This window comes from Pyrus communis, chromosome 10 (genome assembly GCF_963583255.1).
Source record: "Pyrus communis chromosome 10, drPyrComm1.1, whole genome shotgun sequence".
NCBI classification, from domain to species: domain Eukaryota; kingdom Viridiplantae; phylum Streptophyta; class Magnoliopsida; order Rosales; family Rosaceae; genus Pyrus; species Pyrus communis.
Window position 1 is genome coordinate 4,793,156 of NC_084812.1, and position 25,070 is coordinate 4,818,225.

General features: G+C 36.7%; 3 protein-coding genes across 3 annotated transcripts; 1 reads left to right on the forward strand and 2 right to left on the reverse strand.

Moving 5' to 3' along the window:
• The first annotated feature begins 334 nt into the window (after nucleotides 1-334).
• LOC137748636 (beta-galactosidase-like) lies at nucleotides 335-5,873 on the forward strand. The gene is made up of 18 exons (XM_068488801.1): nucleotides 335-777; nucleotides 1,030-1,125; nucleotides 1,229-1,341; nucleotides 1,481-1,547; nucleotides 1,641-1,733; nucleotides 2,227-2,370; nucleotides 2,972-3,060; nucleotides 3,185-3,290; nucleotides 3,383-3,470; nucleotides 3,603-3,721; nucleotides 3,826-3,987; nucleotides 4,077-4,252; nucleotides 4,371-4,480; nucleotides 4,563-4,672; nucleotides 4,768-4,878; nucleotides 4,982-5,092; nucleotides 5,187-5,392; nucleotides 5,475-5,873. Exons 1-18 carry the CDS (start codon nucleotides 613-615, stop codon nucleotides 5,584-5,586), a joined length of 2,178 nt encoding a protein of 725 aa, XP_068344902.1. The 5' UTR covers nucleotides 335-612; the 3' UTR covers nucleotides 5,587-5,873.
• Nucleotides 5,874-6,011: 138 nt separating this feature from the next.
• Nucleotides 6,012-8,765, reverse strand: LOC137748637 (uncharacterized). Its single transcript, XM_068488802.1, has 6 exons — nucleotides 8,517-8,765; nucleotides 8,237-8,423; nucleotides 7,918-8,098; nucleotides 7,620-7,823; nucleotides 7,193-7,492; nucleotides 6,012-7,099 (listed from the first exon to the last, which is right to left on the reverse strand). The coding sequence occupies exons 1-6, from the start codon at nucleotides 8,739-8,741 to the stop codon at nucleotides 6,163-6,165; spliced, it is 2,034 nt and encodes a 677-aa protein (XP_068344903.1). The 5' UTR covers nucleotides 8,742-8,765; the 3' UTR covers nucleotides 6,012-6,162.
• A 7,760-nt stretch (nucleotides 8,766-16,525) lies between these two features.
• Nucleotides 16,526-18,591, reverse strand: LOC137748202 (probable polyamine oxidase 5). The gene has a single exon (XM_068488313.1). The coding sequence runs from the start codon at nucleotides 18,319-18,321 to the stop codon at nucleotides 16,648-16,650; it is 1,674 nt and encodes a 557-aa protein (XP_068344414.1). The 5' UTR covers nucleotides 18,322-18,591; the 3' UTR covers nucleotides 16,526-16,647.
• Nucleotides 18,592-25,070: the final 6,479 nt, after the last annotated feature.

Here is a 25,070-nt window from a genome sequence, read left to right on the forward strand (position 1 = left end):
ATCTCTCAGGAATCCAAATTCTCGAAAGTTCTCCTTCTTCGAGGAATCCTATTCCATATAGGAAACGGAATTCCTTATTCCACATGTATTACATAAACATAAATTAGGAAGTTTTTCCTCTCCTAGGAATCCAAATCCTCTTTCCCTCTCTGAGGAATCCTATTCCCCATAAGCTTGCGACATTTATATATACGGATACACCATACAGATGAAATACAACAGATACAATATTTTCTACAGACACCCGTATTTCCAAAAATGCGAGAGAGCTTGTTCAAGGCAGCAGAAGTGGGCCCCCGTTTCCCTTTGCAGTTGGCACATTTGCAATCTTCAAAACCTTATATAAAGCAGTAGCGGGAGCAACACGTTCTCTGCACAACCATTGAACCAAACCATAAACTTTCTCACCCGTGAAATCCAGTACACTTCTCAACTCTGCAACCCCCTTTCTGTCTCTTTTCCGAATACCAAAAGCACCAACCAAATAAACCAAATCCAAATCCCAAAACCCAAAAAAATAAATATGTATTATTCAAGTTTTTGATACAAACAAAAGCAAATATATATCTTATAAAGGCAATTGCTTTTGAGAGTTTCAGAGGCAGGGGACAAATGGGTGTTAGAATTCAAACAATGTGGAGCATTCTGCTATTGTTTTCCTGCATTTTTTCTGCAGCCTCAGCTTCTGTGGGATATGACCACAAAGCTATAATAATTAATGGGCAGAGAAGGATTTTAATTTCTGGATCAATTCACTATCCCAGAAGCACTCCTGGGGTACTTTATACAATGCCAATATGGTTCTTCTTTGTTTCAATATTTTCTGGGTTTTTTATATCTTTTTTTTCTGGTGCAATTTTTTACTTCTGGGTTTTTTTTCAGCTCAAATTTCTGACACTGCGGGATATATTATATATTATTTTGATTTTTAACTTGTGGGAGATTATGATCTTGCATTAAAAGTTTAAGAATGTTTTTTCGGCTCAAATTATCGATATTGGGTTTAATTTTTGGTGTGTGTGGTTGCAGATGTGGCCGGATTTGATTCAGAAGGCCAAAGCTGGAGGCTTGGATGTTATACAGACCTATGTGTTTTGGAATGGCCATGAACCTTCTCCAGGAAAAGTAATGCAATTAGAAATTTGCTTCTGAATTTTACATTTTTTTTTATCTCTAATCTAAATATATTTATGCTAATTAATTGTTTTAATTTTTTTCAAATTTGCAGTACTATTTTGAGGACAGATATGATTTGGTCAAGTTCATCAAGCTGGTGCAACAGGCAGGCCTCTTTGTTAATCTCCGGATTGGGCCGTATGTCTGTGCTGAATGGAACTTCGGGTAATCATTTAATTTTTGCTACAAATAAACTGAAATTTTAAGAATATTTTGTTAACGGAAAACTTGACATAAAACTGAATGCAATGCGTTATAGGATTCATACAGTATGGTTATACTTATTACTCTGTTTCTGAAACAGGGGATTCCCAATTTGGCTGAAATATGTTCCCGGAATCGCTTTTCGAACAGACAATGAGCCTTTCAAGGTTGGATATTATAAATCTTCCGTTTACTCCAATGGAATTTAATCTTTTTAACAAATAATTTGGAAGCTAATTTAATTTCTGTCCGTTATGAAGGCGGCAATGCAAAAATTTACAGAGAAGATTGTTAACATGATGAAGGCAGAGAAGCTGTTCCAAACTCAAGGAGGTCCTATAATTCTTTCTCAGGTTAGAAAAATTGGTTGATTTTTTTAAGTTTTTCCGTGAAAAGTAGTCAGAAGCGCTTTTCATTGGCAGAAAGCCCTTTAGAGCAATCTCAAAGATGTCATCGGTCTTTTTCACGTTAAGCGCTTTTAGTCATTCAAAAAGCAATCTTAAACATGTCGTCGGTCTTTTTCATGTTTCTAGAAGTGGGTTTGAATTTGCTTTTATTTTTAGTCTCAATTTTCCAAGAAAATGAGGAGTGTTTGTTTTCTTTTGTTTTAAGAAAAACTAATGAAAATGATTTAAAAACTTTTAAGTTTTAACGATAAGGACAAAATAAAATGTAAAGTGAATAGTACCAAGATTGACTTTTTAGTGTAAAAATATGATTTTCGTTAAAATGAACAATACATCAGGCTTTTCGTTAAAACTCCTTTGTTTTATCTGCTGTGTTAAAATTGGCCAGCCAATGCTTATTAATATTTTAATTTGGTTCTTCAAATTTGGATTTTGACAGATAGAAAATGAATTTGGACCTGTGGAATGGGAAATTGGTGCACCTGGAAAAGCCTACACCAAATGGGCAGCTCAGATGGCTGTAGGTCTTGACACCGGAGTCCCATGGATTATGTGCAAGCAAGAGGATGCCCCCGATCCTGTTGTAAGTTTCTCTTAGCATTTTTTTCGACGCTTTTTATTTTATTTTATTTAATCTAAATTGTAGGGAAGGAGATTTGAACTCGGATGCGAAGAGACAAGTTTTCTTCCTGCCTTGTATTGTCATTTTCGAGGGAGAATCGCATAAATATCCTTCATTTAGTTGGACCCTCCCTTCTTGGTGGGGTTTTTAGACTGTTTGCTGTCAACTTGGTAGGTGGCGTGTAGGTGTAGATTTCTATTTCATATGGTCAGGGCAATGCTTGTCCCCATTCCATATGATATTCTAATTTACTTTAAACTACGGGATGGGTTGAACTCGGGTTCAAGAGTTATGCACACTTTCATGTCCAACTGGCCTAACCACGTCCACATCTCGATGAATTGGATTAAAAATATAAGGATGAATCTTCAGTTTTAGAAGACTTCTGATAAAGACTTGGAAATCAATTTTTTGTGTTGGTTTGGTCATTAATTGAATTTGTACTGTCAAACATAATTCAGCTTTTAAGAGCAACATATCAGTGCTTTGGGATCGAGGGTGGATACTAGCGTCCCGTGACCCTTACTGAGGAGCTAATCTCGCCTTATTTGTTATGTGACAGATTGACACCTGCAATGGTTACTACTGTGAGAATTTCAAACCAAACAAGGTCTACAAGCCAAAAATGTGGACAGAAGTCTGGACTGGTTGGTAAGTCACACAAGTTGCCTGCACAGCTCAAAAGTTTGTTTCCATAGGCCCATCGTGTCAATTTTTTCTTGTACTGTTGTTCAATCCCTTTGACGAGGCTGCCTCAATTGTATGTATTTTACAGGTATACAGAATTCGGTGGGGCAATTCCCACTAGACCTGCAGAAGATTTGGCATTTTCAGTTGCTAGGTTCATACAAAGTGGCGGCTCTTTTTTTAACTATTACATGGTTAGTTGTTGGTCTCGTATTCTCAAGTGATGTTTAATCTCCTAGTGTGTGTTTTCTAATTTTCCTTGTGTTTTCTTTCGTTTTTGTTCTAGTACCATGGGGGAACGAATTTTGGCCGAACAGCTGGAGGTCCCTTCATGGCCACCAGCTATGACTATGACGCCCCCTTAGACGAATATGGTATGTAAATACAATTAGCATTGTCGAGTAGTTGTTACAGAGTTCGGCTCATGAAGTCATAAACCGTAATTAACATGTGAAAAAACGTATCATTGCACGCTGATATGAACGGTTTTACGCGTGCTATATCAGGACTACTCCAGCAACCAAAGTGGGGACATTTGAGAGATCTGCACAAAGCCATCAAGTCATGTGAGCATGCTTTGGTGGCCGTTGATCCTTCAGTGACTAAACTCGGAAATAATCAAGAGGTACCGTTTTACTACTAGCCCGGGAGCTTTGAAATTTGCTAAACCTTATTCTTCTTTGAAATTCGCTATGATTTTCGTTGTTCTGATCAATATTATCCTTACAGGCTCATGTATTCAATTCAAAGTCGGGGTGCGCTGCATTCCTCGCAAACTATGACACGAAATACTCTGTTAGAGTGAGCTTTGGACACGGGCAGTATGACCTGCCACCATGGTCCATCAGCATTCTCCCGGACTGCAAAACTGCAGTTTTCAACACTGCAAAGGTGAGCAATTGGATATATTAGTCGAGAACGTTCAAAGTTTATTTCTCAATTTCTGTAAGATTCACGTAAGGCGTGTTATTTCTGCACAGGTCGCTTGGAAAGCCTCGGAAGTGCAGATGAAGCCAGTATATAGTAGACTTCCTTGGCAGTCATTCATCGAAGAAACCACCACTTCTGATGAGACCGGTACAACTACGTTAGACGGGTTGTATGAACAGATATATATGACTAGGGATGCTACTGACTACTTGTGGTACATGACAGAGTAAGTATATTAAACCAACCATAGTTTAAGCATTGTGTTTTTTCTTAAATGTTACTGGGAAACTTTTACCTTGTTTTTCTTTTCTGTCTAACTTGGTGATTCAAATTTTCGCTACCAGCATCACAATAGGTTCTGATGAAGCGTTTCTAAAGAACGGAAAGTTCCCACTTCTTACGATCTTTTCAGCAGGTCATGCCTTACATGTTTTCATCAATGGTCAGCTATCAGGTATATAAAAGTAAAATTTCATTTGTCTAGTTCTTCCGCTGAATGAACTTAATTTTAACAAAACTTTCTACCATTATTGCAGGAACCGTGTATGGGTCATTGGAGAATCCTAAACTAACATTCAGTCAGAATGTGAAGTTGAGACCCGGCATCAACAAGCTTGCATTGCTTAGCATTTCCGTTGGTCTGCCGGTTAGTTCCCTCATTCTCTAATGGGATATTGGTTTTGAAAACATTTGAGATGACATCTAAAACTTTTGCTTCTTCTGTGTTCTAATAAAAATCAGAATGTTGGCACTCACTTTGAAACATGGAACACGGGAGTTCTAGGCCCGATCTCATTGAAGGGTTTGAATACGGGAACATGGGACATGTCACGATGGAAATGGACCTACAAGGTTGGTTGCCTTTCAACGTTTATGTTTCACTTTCTCTCCCTCGCTAAGATGTCGAAAAAATTGCCAAAAAAACTAGAGAATAACTTGTTTGCTTTATGAGCAGATTGGTATGAAAGGTGAATCTTTAGGCCTGCACACAGTTACTGGGAGTTCTTCTGTTGACTGGGCAGAAGGACCTTCGATGGCTCAAAAACAACCCCTTACGTGGTACAAGGTTTGTATTCTTCCAATACGCGTATATTTTATACCCGTCCTTCTTATGAAGTTCATGAAAAACCAGATATTAATCTAAGCTGTTATATCTTCAGGCAACTTTCGATGCACCACCAGGTCATGCCCCATTAGCTTTAGATATGGGAAGCATGGGGAAAGGTCAAATATGGATAAACGGACAGAGCGTTGGACGCCATTGGCCTGGATACATTGCGCAAGGTAGCTGTGGAAATTGTTATTATGCCGGAACTTTTAATGATAAGAAATGCAGAACTTATTGCGGCAAGCCTTCTCAGAGATGGTGAGAAAATGTTCATCCTACTTATTTGTGATGCCTTTGCTTTGTCAAGTACAAAATTCATGGTAGAGCTATTATTTTTCAGGTACCATATTCCTCGATCGTGGTTGACCCCGACTGGAAATCTACTCGTGGTGTTCGAAGAATGGGGTGGTGATCCGTCATGGATGTCTTTAGTCGAAAGAGTAAGAGTCTGATGCTCCCTCAAAATCTGTCAATAAACTGAAGAAGCTCTCGACACAACACGAAGAAGCTCTCGGTTGAAGCTGTCTGCAGCTAAGATGAAGCAGATATGTAGATTACTATATACGTGAAGTGGTTGTGTACATAGCCAATCTATTATTTGTCGAAAAAATAGCTCGACATGATATACGTAGGATTACATACGAAGTTTGTAGTCCGTAGATTGCGCAAGCATTTTCGATTGTAAGTTTGTAACAGCTTATGGAAAAGAATAAATGGAAAATAATAGAGATTGCTTTTATCCTTGTCTTTCCAAATGTTTGATTCAAAATATTTGTTTGATTGACGAGAAAACTTGTCCCCTACTTCATTCTATGTAAATATTTTTGGTACAACAGAGAGAAACATGTATGTTTTCTCAGATCCCCGCTCCAAGATCCGTTTGACATCATCGTGAGCACCCGGAAAAGACCCCAAAATTTCGACCCAAGATGAACGCTGATGAGGCAAGGCGGATGCACTGGGGTTCTGTATCGAAGAACTGCTGCTTTGCGTAGTCTTTTCCCCATTCATGAAACAGAACATATTCGCTAAATCAAGAATGGAATGACATCGTCTAAATCTTTGTTGAGTTCTGGTAGTTCTTGTCCCTGATGCCTCCACTTCTCCAATCTACGGCGGAGATCCATTACCTCCCAGTTTCCATTGTCAATTTTGAGTTGGATTAGCCTCTTGATGCATTTTATCAAGTATTTGCTGACCTGCATTTTCACCTGGCAGATAAAGTCTGCGCCAGCCTCTTCGGTCTCAAACAGCAAAGCAGACATACTTTCAATGATATCGGTTAAACTGAAGACTAGACAGGCACCTGCCGAAGCCTCCTTTTCATTACATTCATCATTCCATGTAGTTAAGTTCGTATGCCCTTTGGAGATCCATTTTACATGCTTCAATCCAGTAGTCCTGGTTTCCCTTGACTGAAAAATTCTACCAGTTGCGGCATAATGCAGCAGCAATTCACATTCATCTTCGTTGATTCGATGGGGACAACCGAGCAAGATGCCTAGCGGGATTCTCCGAAACAAGACATTTTTCGGCAGATTAAGACCACAAGACAGTTTTGTTTCACTTGTTTCATTGCAATACCTTGTGTATATATTATTGAATCCGTTGAGCCAGACTACAATGGAAGTAGATTCCTCTTCACACAATTTCGGTTTCTTGAGTTTCTTCTTGTAGCCATGTATTTCCTTGTCATGTGAACCAGATCCAAACTGCTTTAAAGCCGAAGACTCTGATGATTTAACTAAACAATCAGCCAGCGAACTGTGGTGAGATTTACTAAGAGGACTCAAAATCCAGGCAAGGTACCTCGCTGCAGAACCATAAGGAAGCTCCTCGTGTGTATCTCCAACTTTGGATGCTGCCAATATGCATTCGGGATGACAACTGTCATGAGTACTTTTCTCTGAGAAGAGCAATGCAGAAGCAAGGTAGAACCAATCTGGGAAGTTGATGGCCAGAGACCTATGCAACATTTGTGGATCAGTCTTGGTTTGTAGGACTGAGATGGTGCAGATGCCATCTGTTTTCACATGGATTCATGGGGTAAGAAATTACCAGATAGATTTGTGATCGATTGTTGCAACCTTCACTGCAGGCGGCTTAAAAGTCGGATAAAGTTGTTTCTGGGCACAAGGGACTGGGTCCATTGTGTAGTGCACTAACTGTTGGAGACCATCGTAGGAGAGGGGTCCAGCCAAGGTCCTTAACAACTGTTGGTTGTACGGAAAATAAGCATTAAAAAATGGTAACTTTGCTCCCACTTCAGCTGATATGCCCCAGAACATTGGTCTTGAAACCACGTCTAATGTCATCAAAACCAACTGAATTAGAAGCTCAAGCACAGAAGCTAGACCCCTGATGAGAGAGTGAACTACATTAACAAACCATATTAAATCAAATTACAAACGATTATGACAAAAGATTGATCATAATATACAACAGAAAGAAACTTAAAGGTCAGTCAATCAGAAATAGGACTTACGTCACCAGAAACCACCGGTGCAACAAAGCTCTTGCCTCAACAAACATAATGGGCGAAAGTACCAACGATGTGATTATGGAGCGCCAAGCGTTATTCTCATGAAATTCCCTACTCAAACAAAGGAATGGCCTTTCCATGGTTTCTTGCAAAATGTTTGAAATATCGCGCTTCAAAATTAATGGGTCAAGATACCACAATAGCAGCCTGCGAAGAAGTCCGAACTCCCATATTTATAACTACAAAAACATGTGGGAAAGATCAAGAAATTGCAAACTACAGAAAACACACTTCCAACAACCTGAACGGAATTTTGTTTTCAAGGAATTTTTCTCTGGGCAAGTGACAGAGCAGCTTTGAGATCACGGTATTTTTTGCATCCGCTGATTTTACTCCAAGAACGGCCATTGACTGGTGCCGGTACAAAGATGCAGAACTTGCAACTCTTACAATGGCACATAATAACGAATCCGAAAGCTTACCTTCAAACACATTGAAACTACAGTTATCACTTATCTCAGAATCAATATCATCAAAGATGATTACTTGACAGAATAAGAAACAATTTTAAACACGAATTTGAATACAAAACGTGAGCTGGTATTGGATTGTATGCACACCATGTCCCTCCAATTTCTCAAGAACATCAGCACAAGCTTCGATCAAATGCCCGCAATCCCGCTGAGAAATCGAGCTCCCAATCAGCAAAATCTCGTCTTTCGGATACCGAAAAATCTTGCAACGAACGGAAGACAACAACACCGCAGCAATTGTATTCACTAAATACTCAATCTCCGAATCGAAAACCTAAACAACAGAACACAAATACACAGATGAGAAATTCCCAAAATCCAACATTTGTTTGTACATCAAAACCCCTAATTTGAGAGAAGACCTGACCTTGGGAGCTTTGAAGCACATCAGAGATAGGACCGTGTCCAAAACCCTAACCCTAGAATCGCCGTTGGGGTTCAGAGATTGGTTCAGCTCGGAAATCGAGAGATCCAGAGCTGCGTCGTCTGGGTCTTCTTTGGAAGTGCGAGGAGGAAACGACGTGTCGTTTGGGATTTTCAGGTGGACGGCGAGCCTGGCGAAGAGATCAGTTATTTCCGTTAAGGTGGTCATGGTGGAGTGAAGGAGAGACTGACTCGGAGGCCACAAACGGCGGTTGTGTGGGTTCGCGCCAAAATGAAGCGTTTAAGCTTTTTCGTAGTGGACCTGGTTCTTGAAGCCCATACTAAATAAAGCCTGAGAGAGTTGAACAGGCCCAATTAAATTTAAATAAAAAAAAATGAGGGTTCGTTGGATCCACATGTAAAAAGCACATGTTGTTGCTCAAAGTGAGTCCAAATGAAACAATATCCATATCGGAAGAAGACTACAAAAAATTTCAAGCGAAATATATATATTTTTTAAGTATATCGATATTTTTATATTAAGAAAAATGGAAGTTCGGCAAATTCATAGGATGGTAGCCTAATTTCAAGCGAAATATATTTAAGATAGAAATGAATCAACTAACTCTTAATCGGTAAATTACAAGAAAAAAGTATCTGTAATATAGGTAACTAAAAATGATTTATCCGTGATATAAATAGATTATCAACTAAAGAAAATGTGATATACATAGATAAATATAACAAAATCTATGATATCTATGTGTTAAATAAATAAAACATATCAATGCAAGAGATTTTTTTTCTTATGGTTTAGGATATTACAATCTTTTTTAAAATTTAATTTTATCATAAACTTAACAAAAAAGATAATAGTATTGGACCCATTTTGAGTCACTAGATTACACGAGGCTAGGTTATTAGACGACTATAGTTGCCTTCCCTCTCTCGCATAAGAGCAAGTCTAGCAGTTGGTGCAAGGCAAGGTCGAGGGCCCAAAACTTGCCTCTGCAGCTCCATGATGCTAGGTATGGCTTCATGTCCCCTTTAGAGTGAGTAGTATACAACATATGACTCGTTTAGAAGTGCTTTTAAAATGACTGAAAGCATTTTTAGAGGAAACTTTTTGGATTCCAAAAGCACTTGAAGTGCTTTTTGCAAGAAGTACTGGTTATGTTTCTTGTAGGCAGCTTCAAGTGCTTTTTCAGGATTCACTTACATTTTTACTAAGGATTCGTCCAAAAAACTTTCAACCATTTTAAAAACACTTCCAAACAAGTTCATGTTTGAAATTAAAATTAATTTTGCATGCAGCAGTTTGTTAAAAACTCAAGTTCTTGTATTTATACTCTTTGATACTTTGTTCCAAGAGTTGAAACAAACGTTTTCATTCAGTATATGTGATGAAATTACTGTAAGAAATAAGACGTAGACATCCAATTTTTTCACTTCCCTCTTTTACATATATAGAATATACCATGAAGTTTGAAACAAAAATTTGGCAATCGACATCAGAAGCAACTTTTGTCTTTTGGTTGACTAGCTAGTTGCAAACATAGATGGACCATTATTTATCAGAAGGACAAATCCAAACAGGAAGATGGTGCCTTTAATTGCTGTGTAGGACATTACTGTCAAGTAGGTTGACAGATTTGATACACCGTCATTTTAGTATTTTTGTTTTTAATTTAGTTTGTTATATCACTTAGGGTACGTGTTTGTGTTTACAACATCATCACGTAATTGGTGTGTTGTAGACACAATGAAAATTACTTGATGAGGTTGTAAATACAATGAAATATACCTTTAATGTAATGAGCGTTGCAGACATAATATCTTCGATTTAGAAAGCGGAACCTCATTACGTAACAAGTTATGTAAACATAATAAAATATATAAACACAATAAAATATAGGCCAAATAAAATGAGAGTTGTAGAAAATGATATATATCTTCCATCGAAGGACATATAATATCTAGGAAGTAGAAATTAGAAATATTATTGTTTTAGGAAGTCTCCAAACTCCTAGCTAACTAAGACCCTTTCCCCTATGAGTAGACCCTAGATTCTTACTTCCAACTCCAAATTATAAATTGGCCAATAGAATATATGCTCTTTAGTTAGGTGATGTTGTAAAACTATTTACTTGAATCATATTTTATAAATCACATAATATGGTGAGTGATGGTTGAATTTATTCTTTAAATCATTAAATAAGGAATCTAACTATCAACGGCACATCCAATGATCTTTAGAATTGGTGTAAAAACATGATTTCCCTAATATATTTCTAGTCAAGGGATTGTTGGAACGGAATCAACAATCAATCAAATATATATATATATATTGCATAAATAAATTCGAAACATGTATACAAATCTTATGCTAATCAACTATATATATTGACACAAAGTGAATGAAATGAAACTTAAATTAGACAAATGAAATAAAGATCAAGGCTTGTGTACCATAATGTTCTTGAAACAGAATTTTGTCCCTACTTACTACTTGTAGTTCGAATGACGTCTGTTTTACCAGGATTCAATAATCTAAATCAAGATCTCAATGATTCTCTTAGTATGACAAGTTTTGGTAATGTTTGATAGAGATGCAGCTGCATGTATATATAATATTCATACACTTATTCACAAAATGTATAAAGTTGGGAGGTGACTGATCAAACAGAAGGGGTGTACGGATTAATTTTTTTTCTCAACAAAAATATAAAAATAAAATTCGAAATTAAAAAATAAATTATTGGATTTAAATATATTTATTTTATATATATATATCTCTCTCTCTCACAAACCCAAGGTTAAAGCCCAACGTTTGCTCTCCACAGTCCATTTTTCCAGTTACATTATAAAAGGGACTAGACGATATAAAATGTGGAAAACTTTTTAAGTTAAACAATGTGGAACAATTAGATAGAATTGAATTTATGCTCAAACTTCAAGAAGGGCCCTCTTATTGCAAACCATAAAATCGCTACCGTCTCCTTTTCAGAAGGAAAAAAAAAAAAAAAGCAAATCTTAGATGCCAATAAGATAACTTTTTAAGTTAAACAATGTGGAACAATTAGATAGAATTGAATTTATGCTCAAACTCCAAGAAGGGCCCTCTTATTGCAAACCATAAAATCGCTACCGTCTCCTTTTCAGAAAAAAAAAAAAAAATGCAAATCTTAGATGCCAATAAGATAACTTTTTAAGTTAAACAATGTGGAACAATTAGATAGAATTGAATTTATGCTCAAACTCCCAGAAGGGCCCTCTTATTGCAAACCATAAAATCGCTACCGTCTCCTTTTCAGAAAAACAAAAAAACAAAAAAAAAAAAAAAAAAAAAAAAGCAAATCTTAGATGCCAATAAGATAACTTACTTTAAAAACAAGTTTTGATCTCCCCTTTGAAACATCATTGGCTCTCACTAAAGCTAGCAAAGCTATTTTCATTTAGGGAGAATAAAGGAAGCAGACAGCTTCAAATAAATATATCATCTATGAACTTAGAATCTAACATTTGTAAGAAAAGCATTGGACTAAAGATGTTAGCCACTTGAAGAAAAATAAATGTTGTCAAAAGGTGGAAGACACTAGATTCACCATTTGTAAAGGAATATGATTTGATTCACCAAATCATTAACTATTCTATTACTTAAGTTATTTCATTAGGACACATTTTAATCAGACGTATTTATGTTATCAGAATATTTATTCTACAAATTTTATATTCTTTATTAATTAGATGAATACTATTTAAAGGGTTATTTATACTATCAGAAGGTCAATCTTGCGAGTGACTTTTGAACCCTAGGGTGTAAAGGGGAAACGATATATGAAATTCTCTTTTAGTTTTGCAAGAACAATGGAACTAGTCATTAATTCATATCAGGTTTATTTTTAGTAGTCTAACCTATCAAGTAGTTTGAGTCTGGCTTTTTAAACAATTTTCACCGTTCAATTTCTTAAAATCAATCGTAGAATCAATATTTACCATTCATCAATGGCGAAGCCAGGATTTCTTGGGGGGAGGGGCGAACTTAAAAGAATGCAAGATTAAAGAAAAATGGCAACAACTAAATCTTTTTATATAGTAATGTCTTTCATAGTTAATCAATATAAACAAATTACAATTGTTGCCGGCAAGGTTTCATGTCATGAACCAGTGAGTTTTCCAGCGAGGGGAGTGGCGAATCCAGATCTCCAGTGCTGTTTCCCGACGAGGGTAGTAGCGATCGCCACTCCTCGCCCTCACGTGGCTTCGCCACTGCCATTCATTATGTAGAGTCTGTACTACTCTATAGTCCAAACTATTCAAGAAAAGTTGAATCATATCTTTAAAGAAACGAGGGAAACCTCTTGCACTGTCAACCGCACAATTTGCACGTGTCGTCAATTCGAAGTACAGCCAGAAACCTAACTAGTGGTCAAAATTTCAAGAGATTGGCTACTGTTAAGCAATCAAGGAGGAGAGCGGAGACATTGAAGTTGAACTGTGAAAATATTACAATCTAGTTCAAGTAAAAGCTTGTGTAGCATTACCTATTTCCTCTTTGGTGTGTCGGTTTCTTATTGGTTTTGCGAAGTGCTCTTATGATTGGGGTTTTGACAATTGAAAAGCACGGCTAAGTTCGTAACCTTTTAGGGTTTGTATCATCAGATATTAGGGCAACTGTTTGGATCTGGTACCTAGCCACTGAGAATCGAGAAAACTTTCCATGAATCAGGTTTTATCTTCAGCGTTGGAGACATTGTTTAGCTATTCTCATCTCACGTCAAGTGACAATCCGAAATAACTAATATCATTCTTGCGATCAATTTACTAAATGTGTACTACTCTTGGCCAAAAGTTTTAATGTTGGTTAGAGGTGGAAAAGAAAGAAAGACTGCACGCGAAATGCAATACGAGGGTCAAGGTAAGTAGAAGTTGGATTAGGCATCGAGAGGAGTTTTAGGGTTCGGATAATTGAATAACATATATATATTTTTTTTGATCTTTTACACTCACATGAAACATGTGTAAATTTAACGACAGATTCTGCCTGGATATTAAGGATATAGATATATCTTCCAAAAATATTGAAGAGATTCCCTATCTCATCCATAATCCATCATTCTTCTTGTCTCACTTAACACTTATACATGAAACGAGTGCACATCTCCACTCTCTATCACTCTCACTCTCAATCACCACTCACGTGATGATAGTAGCATAAATGTACGCTATACAAGTGATAGCTAAGCTTTCTCTTGAGAATAAATTTACTAATTAGTGTGCACTATCCTTAACCAAAGGCGTTATAATGATGATTAGAGGCTAAAAAGAGGGTCAAGGTAAGTAATCAAAATGTTGGATTAGGGCAGTGGGTGGATGGAGGTAGGGTTGGAAATAGAGAGATTCTCAGTAGTTTGTTTTTGAGCCAGACAAGGACATGGTGACAGAGGGCCTCTGATATGATCAATCATCAAAGGGTGATTGAAGTCCACAAGAGGTAGGAAGACACAAGTGGACCAAACCCTAAATTTCTCTCCTTCTTCTCTTTTTTTTCAGGATCCTGAGGATCCTCCAATCACATCCGTTCATCTTACATCGTGCGATTAGAAATCATTGTAAATTTTTTTATTTAAAATTGAATATAAATAGTACCTAACAAAAACTGACCACACAATATACGACGAACGAATGTAATTGAAGGATTCTCACAAAAAAGATTTGGCGAGGATGCTCTCTCCCTTTTTTCCCCTACATATCTTACAATAATGGAGCCTCTATGAATAGCTCACGATTTGACCACACATGTTGAGAATATATGCAAAATGAGAACATTTGTGTGGACTTATAATTAAGCAGTTAGACTACTCTCCTATTACTGATTGATGTTATGATGAAACTTAAACTTTTTCATTGTATCACTATCAGAGCAAGTTGTTCCATGTGTGAAGTCAAACGGACCATACATGCTCCACGTTATTCGATTTGTATTATTCACATGCTAGGCTCTAAAATTTACCATAAGTTTAGGGGGTGTTCAAAGTATTAATCTCATATCAGGGAAATAAGAGACATTGTATGAACTTATGAGTAAGTTAGATTACTCCTCATATTGTCAATTGCTTTTATGGTGAAACCTCAACTTTCTTCAACACAAGGCTTCCAAGTCAAAAAATGACTTATATAGAACGAGTTCATCATTATTCTGAAGTTTCAATATAATAATCTAATGTTATGAGTAAATTTATTTTTACATATCATTACATTATTGAACTAAAATATTACATGATGACGGTAAATCTGTTTCATGCAAATAAACAAGTTGCTACCTCGGAGCCAATAAGCTCACAAGAATTGTTGTCTCCCTGGAACCAAGTGCCTTAAATCATGTGATTTGTTGTTTGCCCATTTAGTATTGTTGATGGAAAATCCATAGCTTAGTCAATTATTAATCCATGTGGACCTTGTTGAAAGGCCAATAGGAACCATTGATTGGAATCAAGACAGGCAATCCAACGGCTGGGATTGAAACTCATGTTATTTATCAAAGCATTGTTTGGGACAGAAGAATCTGGTGTAAATATTTAGGTTGTTAGTGTTGCTTGTGACCAGTCATTATCTGTCGTTAATGCAATGCATGGATTTTGCTACAGAGCAAAATCTAATAGTGTCAAGTGGGTGGGCAACTGTTTCTATGCATTGAGGGCTAAATTTTGTGTGTGCGCATATGCAACTCTACTTCTTGTTAAAGACACGAAAAGCTTTATATGTATATGTATATGTATAGTGACCTAAAGCAGAAAACTTATCTTGTAATCAACTATACATTTCTTTCAATCAAACTTGTTAGTCACATAATGAGAAGAGATACGTTGAGTCTCACCTTCTTAGATTTTAGCCAGCTCATTCAATTGTCTTTCTTTTCACATGACACACGGGAAGATAACTATAAAATGGTATGCATTGGTACGTGACTAGGGAGATAAACACAAAGAAATGTCGCCCTAACTTTAACAAAGATTAATAGAATAATACAAGGAAAAAACAACAACTCTCTTTTCACATGACACACGAGGAAACAACTATAAAATTGTATGCATTGGTACTATATCAGAGAGACATACACAGAGAAATGTAGCCCTAATTTTAACAAAGGATCAATAGAAGAATAAAAGGAAGAACAACTCTTTTGTCACATGACACACGAGGAGACAATTATAGAATCGTATGAATTGGTACTTGATCAGGGAGACAAACACAAAAAAAAATGTACTCATATCTTAACAAAGGATTAAAAGAAGAACGGCTTTTTAGCCAAAATGATCATTGAAATTATCATAACTCTTCATTTTGGTCCCTGAAATTTAAAATCGATGGAAGTAGTCCCCTGAGATTGTCCGTTGTCAATTATTTTGATCTTTCTGTGAAAAATCTTTGTTATTGAAAAAATCACAGTTCAAAGAGATGAGTTGATTTGAAAAAATACATTCAATTTAACGAAGAGTTCTCATAGAAGAATCAAAAGATTAATAATAGACGCTCTCAGAAACCACTTGTATCAATTTTAAATTGAGAAAACAACTCTATCATCAAAGAAATGGCTTTGGAATTTCGTGGTGGAGAGGAGAAGGTATACTCTTGTTGCATGGGATTGAAGAACACAATGTCATGGGCAGCGAAACACAGACAGTAGTCAGTGTGGGAAAGGAACGGATGGAAAGACTCCTAGCTGGAAAGACCGGGTTTATCGGATCCTGTCCATTGAGCAATCCCAAAAACGACACTTGATAGGGAAGAGAGGTGGCATCCCTTTGTTTTTTTTTTTTTCACACTCCCATTTTTCGCTTCTACAGTCTTCCTCTTATTTTTGTTGCTTGATTCAGCTTTAATTTATATAATTTGGAAACCCGAAAAAAGGAGTGTGCAGAAAAAGAAAATGAATGTGAAAATCGCCTCCCGACAAAATGCTACAATCTCACAATCAAAGAGAAGGGAATGGAAAATTGAAAGTGACTTGTCCAATTGATGCCATACTTTAAAGAAAGAGAAGCAAAGATGTTCAACATGAAAAATGAAAATTAATTAATATTTCATAGAAATAAATGTTCCAAAAATAAATACAAATCCTACTAATAATTGGTCTAAACCCCAACATGTTGGTAATGTTGGAGAAGCCTATTGGCTTCCCTGAGGCCACTCAAGTAAGCTCCATGGGTTGTAGAGTAATGGGTTCTGTGTGTAGCTTCCCCTGCAAATAAAATTTGTAGTGGGGGAGGTGAAGAACTAGTGGCACTGCCAGAATCATCAGATGGCAATGGCTCTGCCATGCTGTCCAAATCCTCACCGCTTGATCCAACTGCTACATATGAGTATGATCCCAGAAACAGAGGATCACTACCCCATTGACTCTTCAAAACCTTGGAAAATTTTACTGAATTCCCCTCTGGATTCCCGTTCCCATTGCACGATTCATGGGAGTGTGATGTGTGTGATAGGAAGCTGGAGACTGTTTGTGAAACCCCATTGATAATCTCTTCACCTGAAAGTGCTTCTAGCACAAGTGCTTCTTTCCCTGCAAACCAAGCAAGCAGAACGTTGGACTTGTGGTAGAGAGGGCAGAGAGAAGCCGTCTTCCTCATCCACCATGGGATCTTTTTATTCCTGAGCTCTGAGTCTGCTCTGTGGAAAACCATTTGTAAAAATGGAAACTTGCTGAAATCTTGGGACTTTAGAGGAGGATGATTTGAACCCAGTTGCAGAAACAGCTTGTTAACAACGCCAAATCCAAGCCTCGAAATCGCCTCGGTTTTGAAACGTGGCAGAGGTGGATTGAACATACCAGAATCTTGGCGAATCGAAGCTTTGAGCACCCCCAAAGAGACTGTGACAATAACATGATCGGCTAACAAAACTGACCCATCAGAAAAATGGAGCTTCACGGGCCTTGTCTCGGATTCATAGCCACTGTGCGTGTGATTTTCCGGCTGCCATTGAATTTCTGTGACCTTTTTGCCCAATTGGATCAACCCAGGTGGGAGAACAGAGGCTAGAGATTGAACAATGCTCAAGTACCCTTTAGCAATGGTAATTTCTTCGCCGGGAAACATCCGGTACTCACTTTCAGCATTGTAATCAAGAGTTAACAAGTCACCGGCTGATGTATACGTCCTTTGGGTGTTCTCATGCATTGCAAAGATGGCTTCTTGCAGTAACTTTCTGCTCCAATTTCCATTGCCATTGACCTGCTCATCTCGGTTTTTCGTCAAAACCCAATACGCATCAAGACCTCGCCTTAAGAAAGAGCCGACACTGAGCTTCCCAACGCCGCCATTGCTTGCACAAATCCTGGAAGCTTCATCTCCAAGCTCACTGTATTCAAAATCGCCATTGCACACTCTTTCAGAACTTTCATCAAACACCTTCCCCTGAGCATAATCCATCAAGTTCTTGAAGAGAGACGAAATGGGGTCCACCACATCCGGTTCCAGCTCCAACCCACCTTCGGCGACGGTGGTGGGCTCGTCGGAGGACCTGTCCATGCACTCCCACGGCTGCTCCGACTCGAGCGCATTGATTTCCTGAGCAATTTTATGAACCGGGCTACCTCCAATGCCGTGGATCCAGGTAGCTCCCATCTCAATCCGGACACCGCCGAACTCCGACGTGTTGATTCTGCCGCCAATTCTCTCCCCGCCTTCCACAACCACGAGCTCGAACAAGTCCCTGGGCCCAGCAGCAGTGTACAGCTTGTTCGCCGCCGTGACGCCGGCCATTCCCGCTCCAATGATCACAACCCGTGATTTCTTCGCCACCATTTTTGTTTCAGCTGCAATTAAAGTAATGGGTTTTTGGAATTACACAGAGGATGGTGGGAAGTGAGAGAAGAAAGAAACAAGTGTGAAGAGTGTGAGGTGAGAGATTGAGCTTACTGATGAGGATTTTATAAGTGGAAAGAAAGAGAAGAGAGAAGATTGCTTTTCTTATAAAACTCAACATTTTTAAATTTTTTCAAATTTAATTTGTTCTAAAACAAAACAACTTATATGAAATGAGCTTTCGTCAGTGGTGTTCTGGCCTACTATTGTAATTACTGTTTTGTGAAGAAAAAAAATTACGAATCACATTACATTATGAGAACAGAATAGTATAATGACATAGGATTCGATGATAATATTAAAGCTTAATTCTACAATGGTGGTAAACTCGTGACATAATGTACGGATGAACATTGGTCCCTAAAAGGAGTTCAAGATAGTCCTTTTTATATCTATCAAGTGTTTGACATAACTTACTAACTAAGCATATCTCGACAGGATGCTTTGACAATATTTGATAAATTTTCTCGATATCATTCATCAGATTGCTTCAGTATATGTCAATATTTGTTGGCAATATGCAACATGATTTGGCTGATAATCACAAGTTCACCAAGTCTTCAATAGAATGCCTCAAAGAATAGACTAAGACCTGGTTTGGTACTGAGGTGATTCTGAAAAAAACTGCTATAAAAAAAAGCTGGGAGTTGTTTTTGTGTTTGGTAAACACTCAGCTTCAGTTTTTTTTCACAGTTTTGGATGAAAAAAAGCCAAAAACAAGAAGCTGCAAAACCTAGCTTTGAAAAACCGGCTTTTTTCACATCTGTTTTACATAAAAGTTTACCAAACACTCTAATACTGCTTTTTTTTCTTTTCAAAAGCACTTTTACAAAAAAGTTTACCAAACACTCTGCTGCTTTATTTCACAGCTGCTTATTCTCACAGCACAGCAGAAGCAGCTTTTTTTCAAAGTACAGTAATACCAAACCAGCCCTAAATTTTCTTTTTCTGCAATTTCGTGCTCTATTTCTATCTCAAAAACTTAAACCTTTAACACTCAAACTCCAAAATTCAAATCATAAATCTGCCACTACTAGACATAAGTTCGTTTTCCTAATAAAGACAGGGCTCTACTTTTTTTGCAAGTCTACTGGTAGAAGAAAATGGTTTGATACCTAGAGGACTATTTCTTTATGAAATCTTTGGCCAGTAGTCCTAGAATCCCTCAGTGCCACTGCCATTTATGTCCAAAATATCATTGATTTTCTTCTGCCACTCATTTGAATTTTGGATTTGCCATTTCTTACTACTTGGACACAAGGATCTGATTTTTCTCAGCCAAAAGTTACCAGAGGCAAAGGGGAAAAGTGAAATTTGTGATGTGGGATTTGCCCAGAACATCTGAAACTTTGAAGGGTTTGATGGGGCCTTTCACCAACCTTCACATGTACATCGGGTGAGGGATAGCCCACCAACTGAGCATTTCAATGGTCCTGATCAGTTTGACGGTTTTGATCGGTTTAATGAGTTACTTTTACGTACGTATAAAAGTGTAATTTTCCTTACAACAATGAATCACTCGTGAAGTGTAAAATGTGTGGTATTTTCTTTTGACATTTTAGTTCCATCAGATAGAATGTTTATTAATTATTGTGTTTTTGTTGGACTTGTAGTTAGGGATGGATAACAGTTATGACGAACGGGTAACTGCGGTTATTTACCCATAACTGTTTATGTTCATACCTGCATAATCGTTGGGTAATTGCATAAATGGTTATACTCATGCTCATTATCGTTTATAAACGGTTAACCATACCCATAACTGTGTGCTCATTTAACCATAATCGTTTACCCATTTACCAATTTCTGAACCCGTTTATCCTTTTTTTACGCATTTACTCCTCTTTTTCACCCTTCTACATGTTTTTTTTTTTTTTTTGTAACAACTTGAAAATTACAAAAGACAAATTTGTCATAATTTTCATTTTCTAACAATTAAACACCATTATATGTACATTTTAGCATGCATTTCATTATTTTAATCATTTAAGTCCTCATACAATTCCAATAATTGAAATAATAGTTTACGAACGATATTTTTCTGCTACACCCAAGCAAGTCTTTAATTATAATTCATATGATTACAAAGTAAAGCTTCTAAAAACAAAAAGTAGTCATTATCTTGAATACTAGATTATTCAAAGCTTCAGAATATTCCGAAACTAAATACTTTCGAACACTAATTGTCGATGCAAATTTCCGCCATCTTCAATCTTGACGAAAATGCACTTGCAAAACAATTAACACATTTGATAAAAAAAAACCTAAGCCTCACATGCCCACGAGGTGGGGGGTGTTAGGTCAAAGGATCTCCGATGCCTAAGTTAGTTTCTGTGAGAGAGTGAAGTGTTTAAGGCTTTTTTAGGGTTGTAAAAGCCCTGAAAAATTGGTAGAATATGAGGTATTTATAGGACTAGAGCCATCCATGTTTAATGGAGATATATTCTCTAAATATTCCCAAGATATTTAATAGAAAATAATATCTTGAGATAATGGGGTAATTATCCCTAATTGATTTAAATTAGGATTACTTACTTGATTGGAGTCAATCTTCAATTAGGAATGTATTAAAGATAGGATTTGGGTAATTAATCCTTATCTTTAATTCCTTGCCAAGGGTAGGTAAGCTGCGGGCAATTGTGTTCTGCTGCTGAGCCCTCCAGGGATGTGAGCTGCGCGTGGAAGTATCTAAGAAACCTGCCTATTTATTGAGGCAATCTTGTCCTTCTTGAATTTTGCTTCACACTAATGTTTTAGCATGTTCAATTACAAAGTCTCATCGACTCGTTGTCACCAAAAGAGGCCTACAAAAGAAATGTATAAATTGAATTGGTATCCCATTTAGGAACACGGACACCAATTAGCATGAATCCAATAGAGGTAAGTGATCACATTAGGTTTACATTGTATACTCAGTTATAAAAAAAAGAACAAAAAAATCAATAATTAATAAGATAAGTATGAAATCGAAAGCGTAAAACGCACCTTGGGGGGGCGAGGAGATAGAGATGAGTGGCGGAGATGAGAGAAAAATGAGCGGTGAGGAGAGAGAGATGAGCGGCATAGATGAGAGAGAGGGCGGTAGAGATGAGAGAGAGGACGACAAAGATGAGAGAGAGGGCGGCGATGAGAGATAGATGAGCAGCGGAGATGAGAGAGTGGGTAATGAGGAGGGAGAGATGAGCGGGGGGACGGGGCATTTGAGACTCTGAGTCTGGTAGAGAGATTGAAAATTTAGGGTTTTTATTTTTAATTTTTAATTTTACATATATTAAATTAAATGGATAAATGGATACCCGTTATAACTGTAGATAATACCCATAACTGATGGATACCCGTTATAACCGCGGGTAATTCCTATAACCGCCCATTTAAATTTAATTATCAAACGGTTATACCTATAATATAACCGTTTGTTTATCTAAACGGTTACCCATAACCGTAACCGTGTTAAATTGGTGGGTAACGGAGGTTACCCAAACCCATGGGTATTTTTCCCATCCCTACTTGTAGTATGATAAAATGTTCATATTACAAACTAAACTTTTTAATTATATATAAAATATTGACAAACAAGTGAGTTTTGAACACTCGAACGCATACATAAGCCCTCCTAGCCAACTATCGCTTCAACTTAAGTTGTAGGACATGAGGTGCAAGAGTGGTTTGTGATGTATAAACCCTTCTCTTTATTGATGCATGGGATCCATTGTGGAAACCCTAAACTATAGTCTATTTTGGTAAACTTGTGATTTTTTTTCTTTGAAAATAGGATCAATTAGTGATTTCATCGCAACACTTCACTTTTATAGAGATCTAGAAAACTCGAAGACAGTTCAGCTTTTCTCTGACCAACATTGTGTGCTCAACATGTGACCTGAATGAATATACGAGATTGTGATATAAAGGTAACGAATCTTTGTGGCCATAAGCAACATGATGACATTTATTAATTATTACTGTGACCCCAACGTTATTATTATTATACACTATGCCATGGGATCACACATGTTTATCAATTCATTTCACAATAATTCAATGATTTCAATTCTTTCTTTAGCATATCCAAACTTTTTTCATAAATCTTCATCAAAGGTAGTGCCGATATGACAATATACATTAAAAAAAAAAATTTAACGAAAAGTTTTCGGTACTGTTTACTTTAACGAAAAATCATATTTTTGCATTAAAAAATCAATTCTGGTAATATTCATTTTACCCTTTATTTTGTCCTTATCATTAAAACTCAAAGTTTTCAAACCCTTTTCATTAGTTTTCCTTAAAATTTAAAAAAAAAAAATCCATTTTAATGGCACGAGTTTACATCAGGTATTGGACTCAATATAAATATGTATTGCCTTCGTATGTGTGAGTCGAGTTCTCACCCGCTTTTCAGGCAGCATGAGCTACGGGCAAGTGCTTTGTAGGCCAATAGCCAATGAACTGGGTGGGGCACTCGATGCAAGGGGAGCACACTGAGCAAGTACGAGAAAATTTATCCGCTCCACTTTATTAAAAGCAAGGAGGTCAAACCAAGGACCTATGAAAGTTAAGACTCATCCCCGATCAATATTAAATCAAACAATAAGGGGCCGTAGCATTGACCATTTTTTCATTGATTCAATATAATATGGAGAAGATCATTCAGTTTCCTACGGAGACAACAGAAACTAAGATCTCATGCAAAATTAAAACAAACATCAGTAAACTAAAAGCTAGTTGCACTTAGATGATGTTATTCAACCTCAAAAGTTTAAGTTAGGTTCACAAAATAGATTTTTATTTTCTTCAAATAAAAAAATTGGTTATAATGGATAGTAAAAATAATATTTCAATAGTAACAATGACAACTAGTCTACTACCTCCCAAGGTGGAAACGCGGACTACGCAATAAGATGCTCAACCATAAGCTTGGAGAAATATTAAAAACAATCTTATTAGAATTGAGAAATGTTTAGGAGATCCTTTCAAAAGTGAGATTTTTTATGAACTATATGTCATCTCATGTTTTTGGTACAATGTTTTACTATGTTTGTACGGATATTAACGTTCAACTGTAATGTGGCAGATAATCCCACTTTAAGAGAGAGTTTCCTTACCATTTTTCAATATAATTTTTTGAAACGGCTTTCAAGTGAGGGCAAGCAATCGTCACAGTCAGCCAGCGAGTAATCCCAAGAAAGCTAGCAACTTGCACGATCCTTACCGTATCAAAGTTAATGATCTTGTTAAGTCAAAGTTCATAATATTAAATATACATCGTATGGTGTGACATTTTCTTATGTAATATGCTATAATTGTTCGATTAAATAGAGTATGATTCTCTCTCCTCTAAAATCTTTCTCTTCTTTTTTCTCCTCCTATTTGAGCGAGCACAATTAAGTAACGTCAATATCTTGTGTTGACTTCTTTACAAAAAAAGAAAAAGAGGAAAGTGATAGAGGAGGGGAGGGAAGGGGAGGGAATTGGGAGGGGAGAAAATCCTACTCTCTATAAAAATGCCTTCTAAATTAGATAACAAGTATGTATTACATCAAAAGCAAGCGTTGTTGCTCATGAGCTAGCTCAATATGCTTCTAAAGAATATGAGATTGCGCTCACGGATAGAGAATGAAGGTAACTTAAATGAAATAAATTTACCGACAAGTAACGTTCTAGTCTAATAATATCATAAAAACTTAAAAATGACATATATTATAAAATCAATACACCACCGTACTAGTAAATCCATTTCACGCAAATCCTTCTTGTGAGGAGAAAGTACGTGACCACTTATTGCGGAGGGGAAAGTATACACTTACTAGTTGTTGCATGTAACAAAGGAGAAAGCATGGAACATTTTACTTGTGGGGGAAAAAAGGTGTTTTTTTATGGAGGTAATTGTCTGTCCTCCTATTTCTATATTCTTTTCATGCCCTCATGTTTATGTGGTCACGGTTAAACTACGCAAACATTTTATATTCCTATTACTTTTTGTTTTATTATTTCTATAAAAAAAATTAATATAAAATATTAACATAACTTAACCGTGATCACACATTACAAGAAAGTATGAAAATAGTATGAAAATAGAAGGAGGGCATGAAAAGAATATGAAAATGGAACAGCAGACAATCCACCTCCTTTCATTATTGGTACTTTACTTTTACCATGAACGACATCGATGATTTGATAAGAGGAATTGATAAGAGAATGATGGGATTGGAATCGGGTACAAAACTGTCCATCGATTCAAATCATTGCCTTATTGTTGTTGGGTTTCACTGTCTTCACCAACGTCTTTTCTTCACCACTTTTGAACATAGAGTATGGGGTTACTATTTCATTGATTATTTCGCATACTAAAATACGTGGAATGATAATATTTCAATCCAATTTCTCATTGTTTTTTACATCGATGCTACATTTGTGTATATGGTGCAAAAACATAAAGATATTTTGGCGATGTCGTATAATATTTCCGTAAATGGGTAAAAGAAGAACTTATCCCAAGAATTTAGGACTAGGGTTCTGAAGCCGCAAATTGTACCCTAGTTTAGGGGTTGCTTGTACTTTCTATTTAGGTAATGTTTCTCTTATTTGATCCGTTGAAAAAAAAAAAAAACATATAAGGTTCTTTTTGGAAGTGTTTTTAAAATAGCTGAAAATGTATTTGGTGAAAACGTTTTTAGAACCAATCCTTAATAAAA

Coding starts and splice junctions, on each gene's coding strand:
- LOC137748637 (XM_068488802.1), bottom strand. CDS start 8,741: ATGACCACCTTAACGGAAATAACTGATCTCTTCGCCAGGCTCGCCGTC. Junction 8,099..8,236: donor TGAGAAATTGGAGGGACATG/GTGTGCATACAA, acceptor ATGTGTTTGAAG/GTAAGCTTTCGGATTCGTTA. Junction 7,100..7,192: donor ATCGATCACAAATCTATCTG/GTAATTTCTTAC, acceptor AATGTTGCATAG/GTCTCTGGCCATCAACTTCC.
- LOC137748202 (XM_068488313.1), bottom strand. CDS start 18,321: ATGGTGGCGAAGAAATCACGGGTTGTGATCATTGGAGCGGGAATGGCC.
- LOC137748636 (XM_068488801.1), top strand. CDS start 613: ATGGGTGTTAGAATTCAAACAATGTGGAGCATTCTGCTATTGTTTTCC. Junction 3,471..3,602: donor CGCCCCCTTAGACGAATATG/GTATGTAAATAC, acceptor GTGCTATATCAG/GACTACTCCAGCAACCAAAG. Junction 4,673..4,767: donor GCATTTCCGTTGGTCTGCCG/GTTAGTTCCCTC, acceptor AATAAAAATCAG/AATGTTGGCACTCACTTTGA.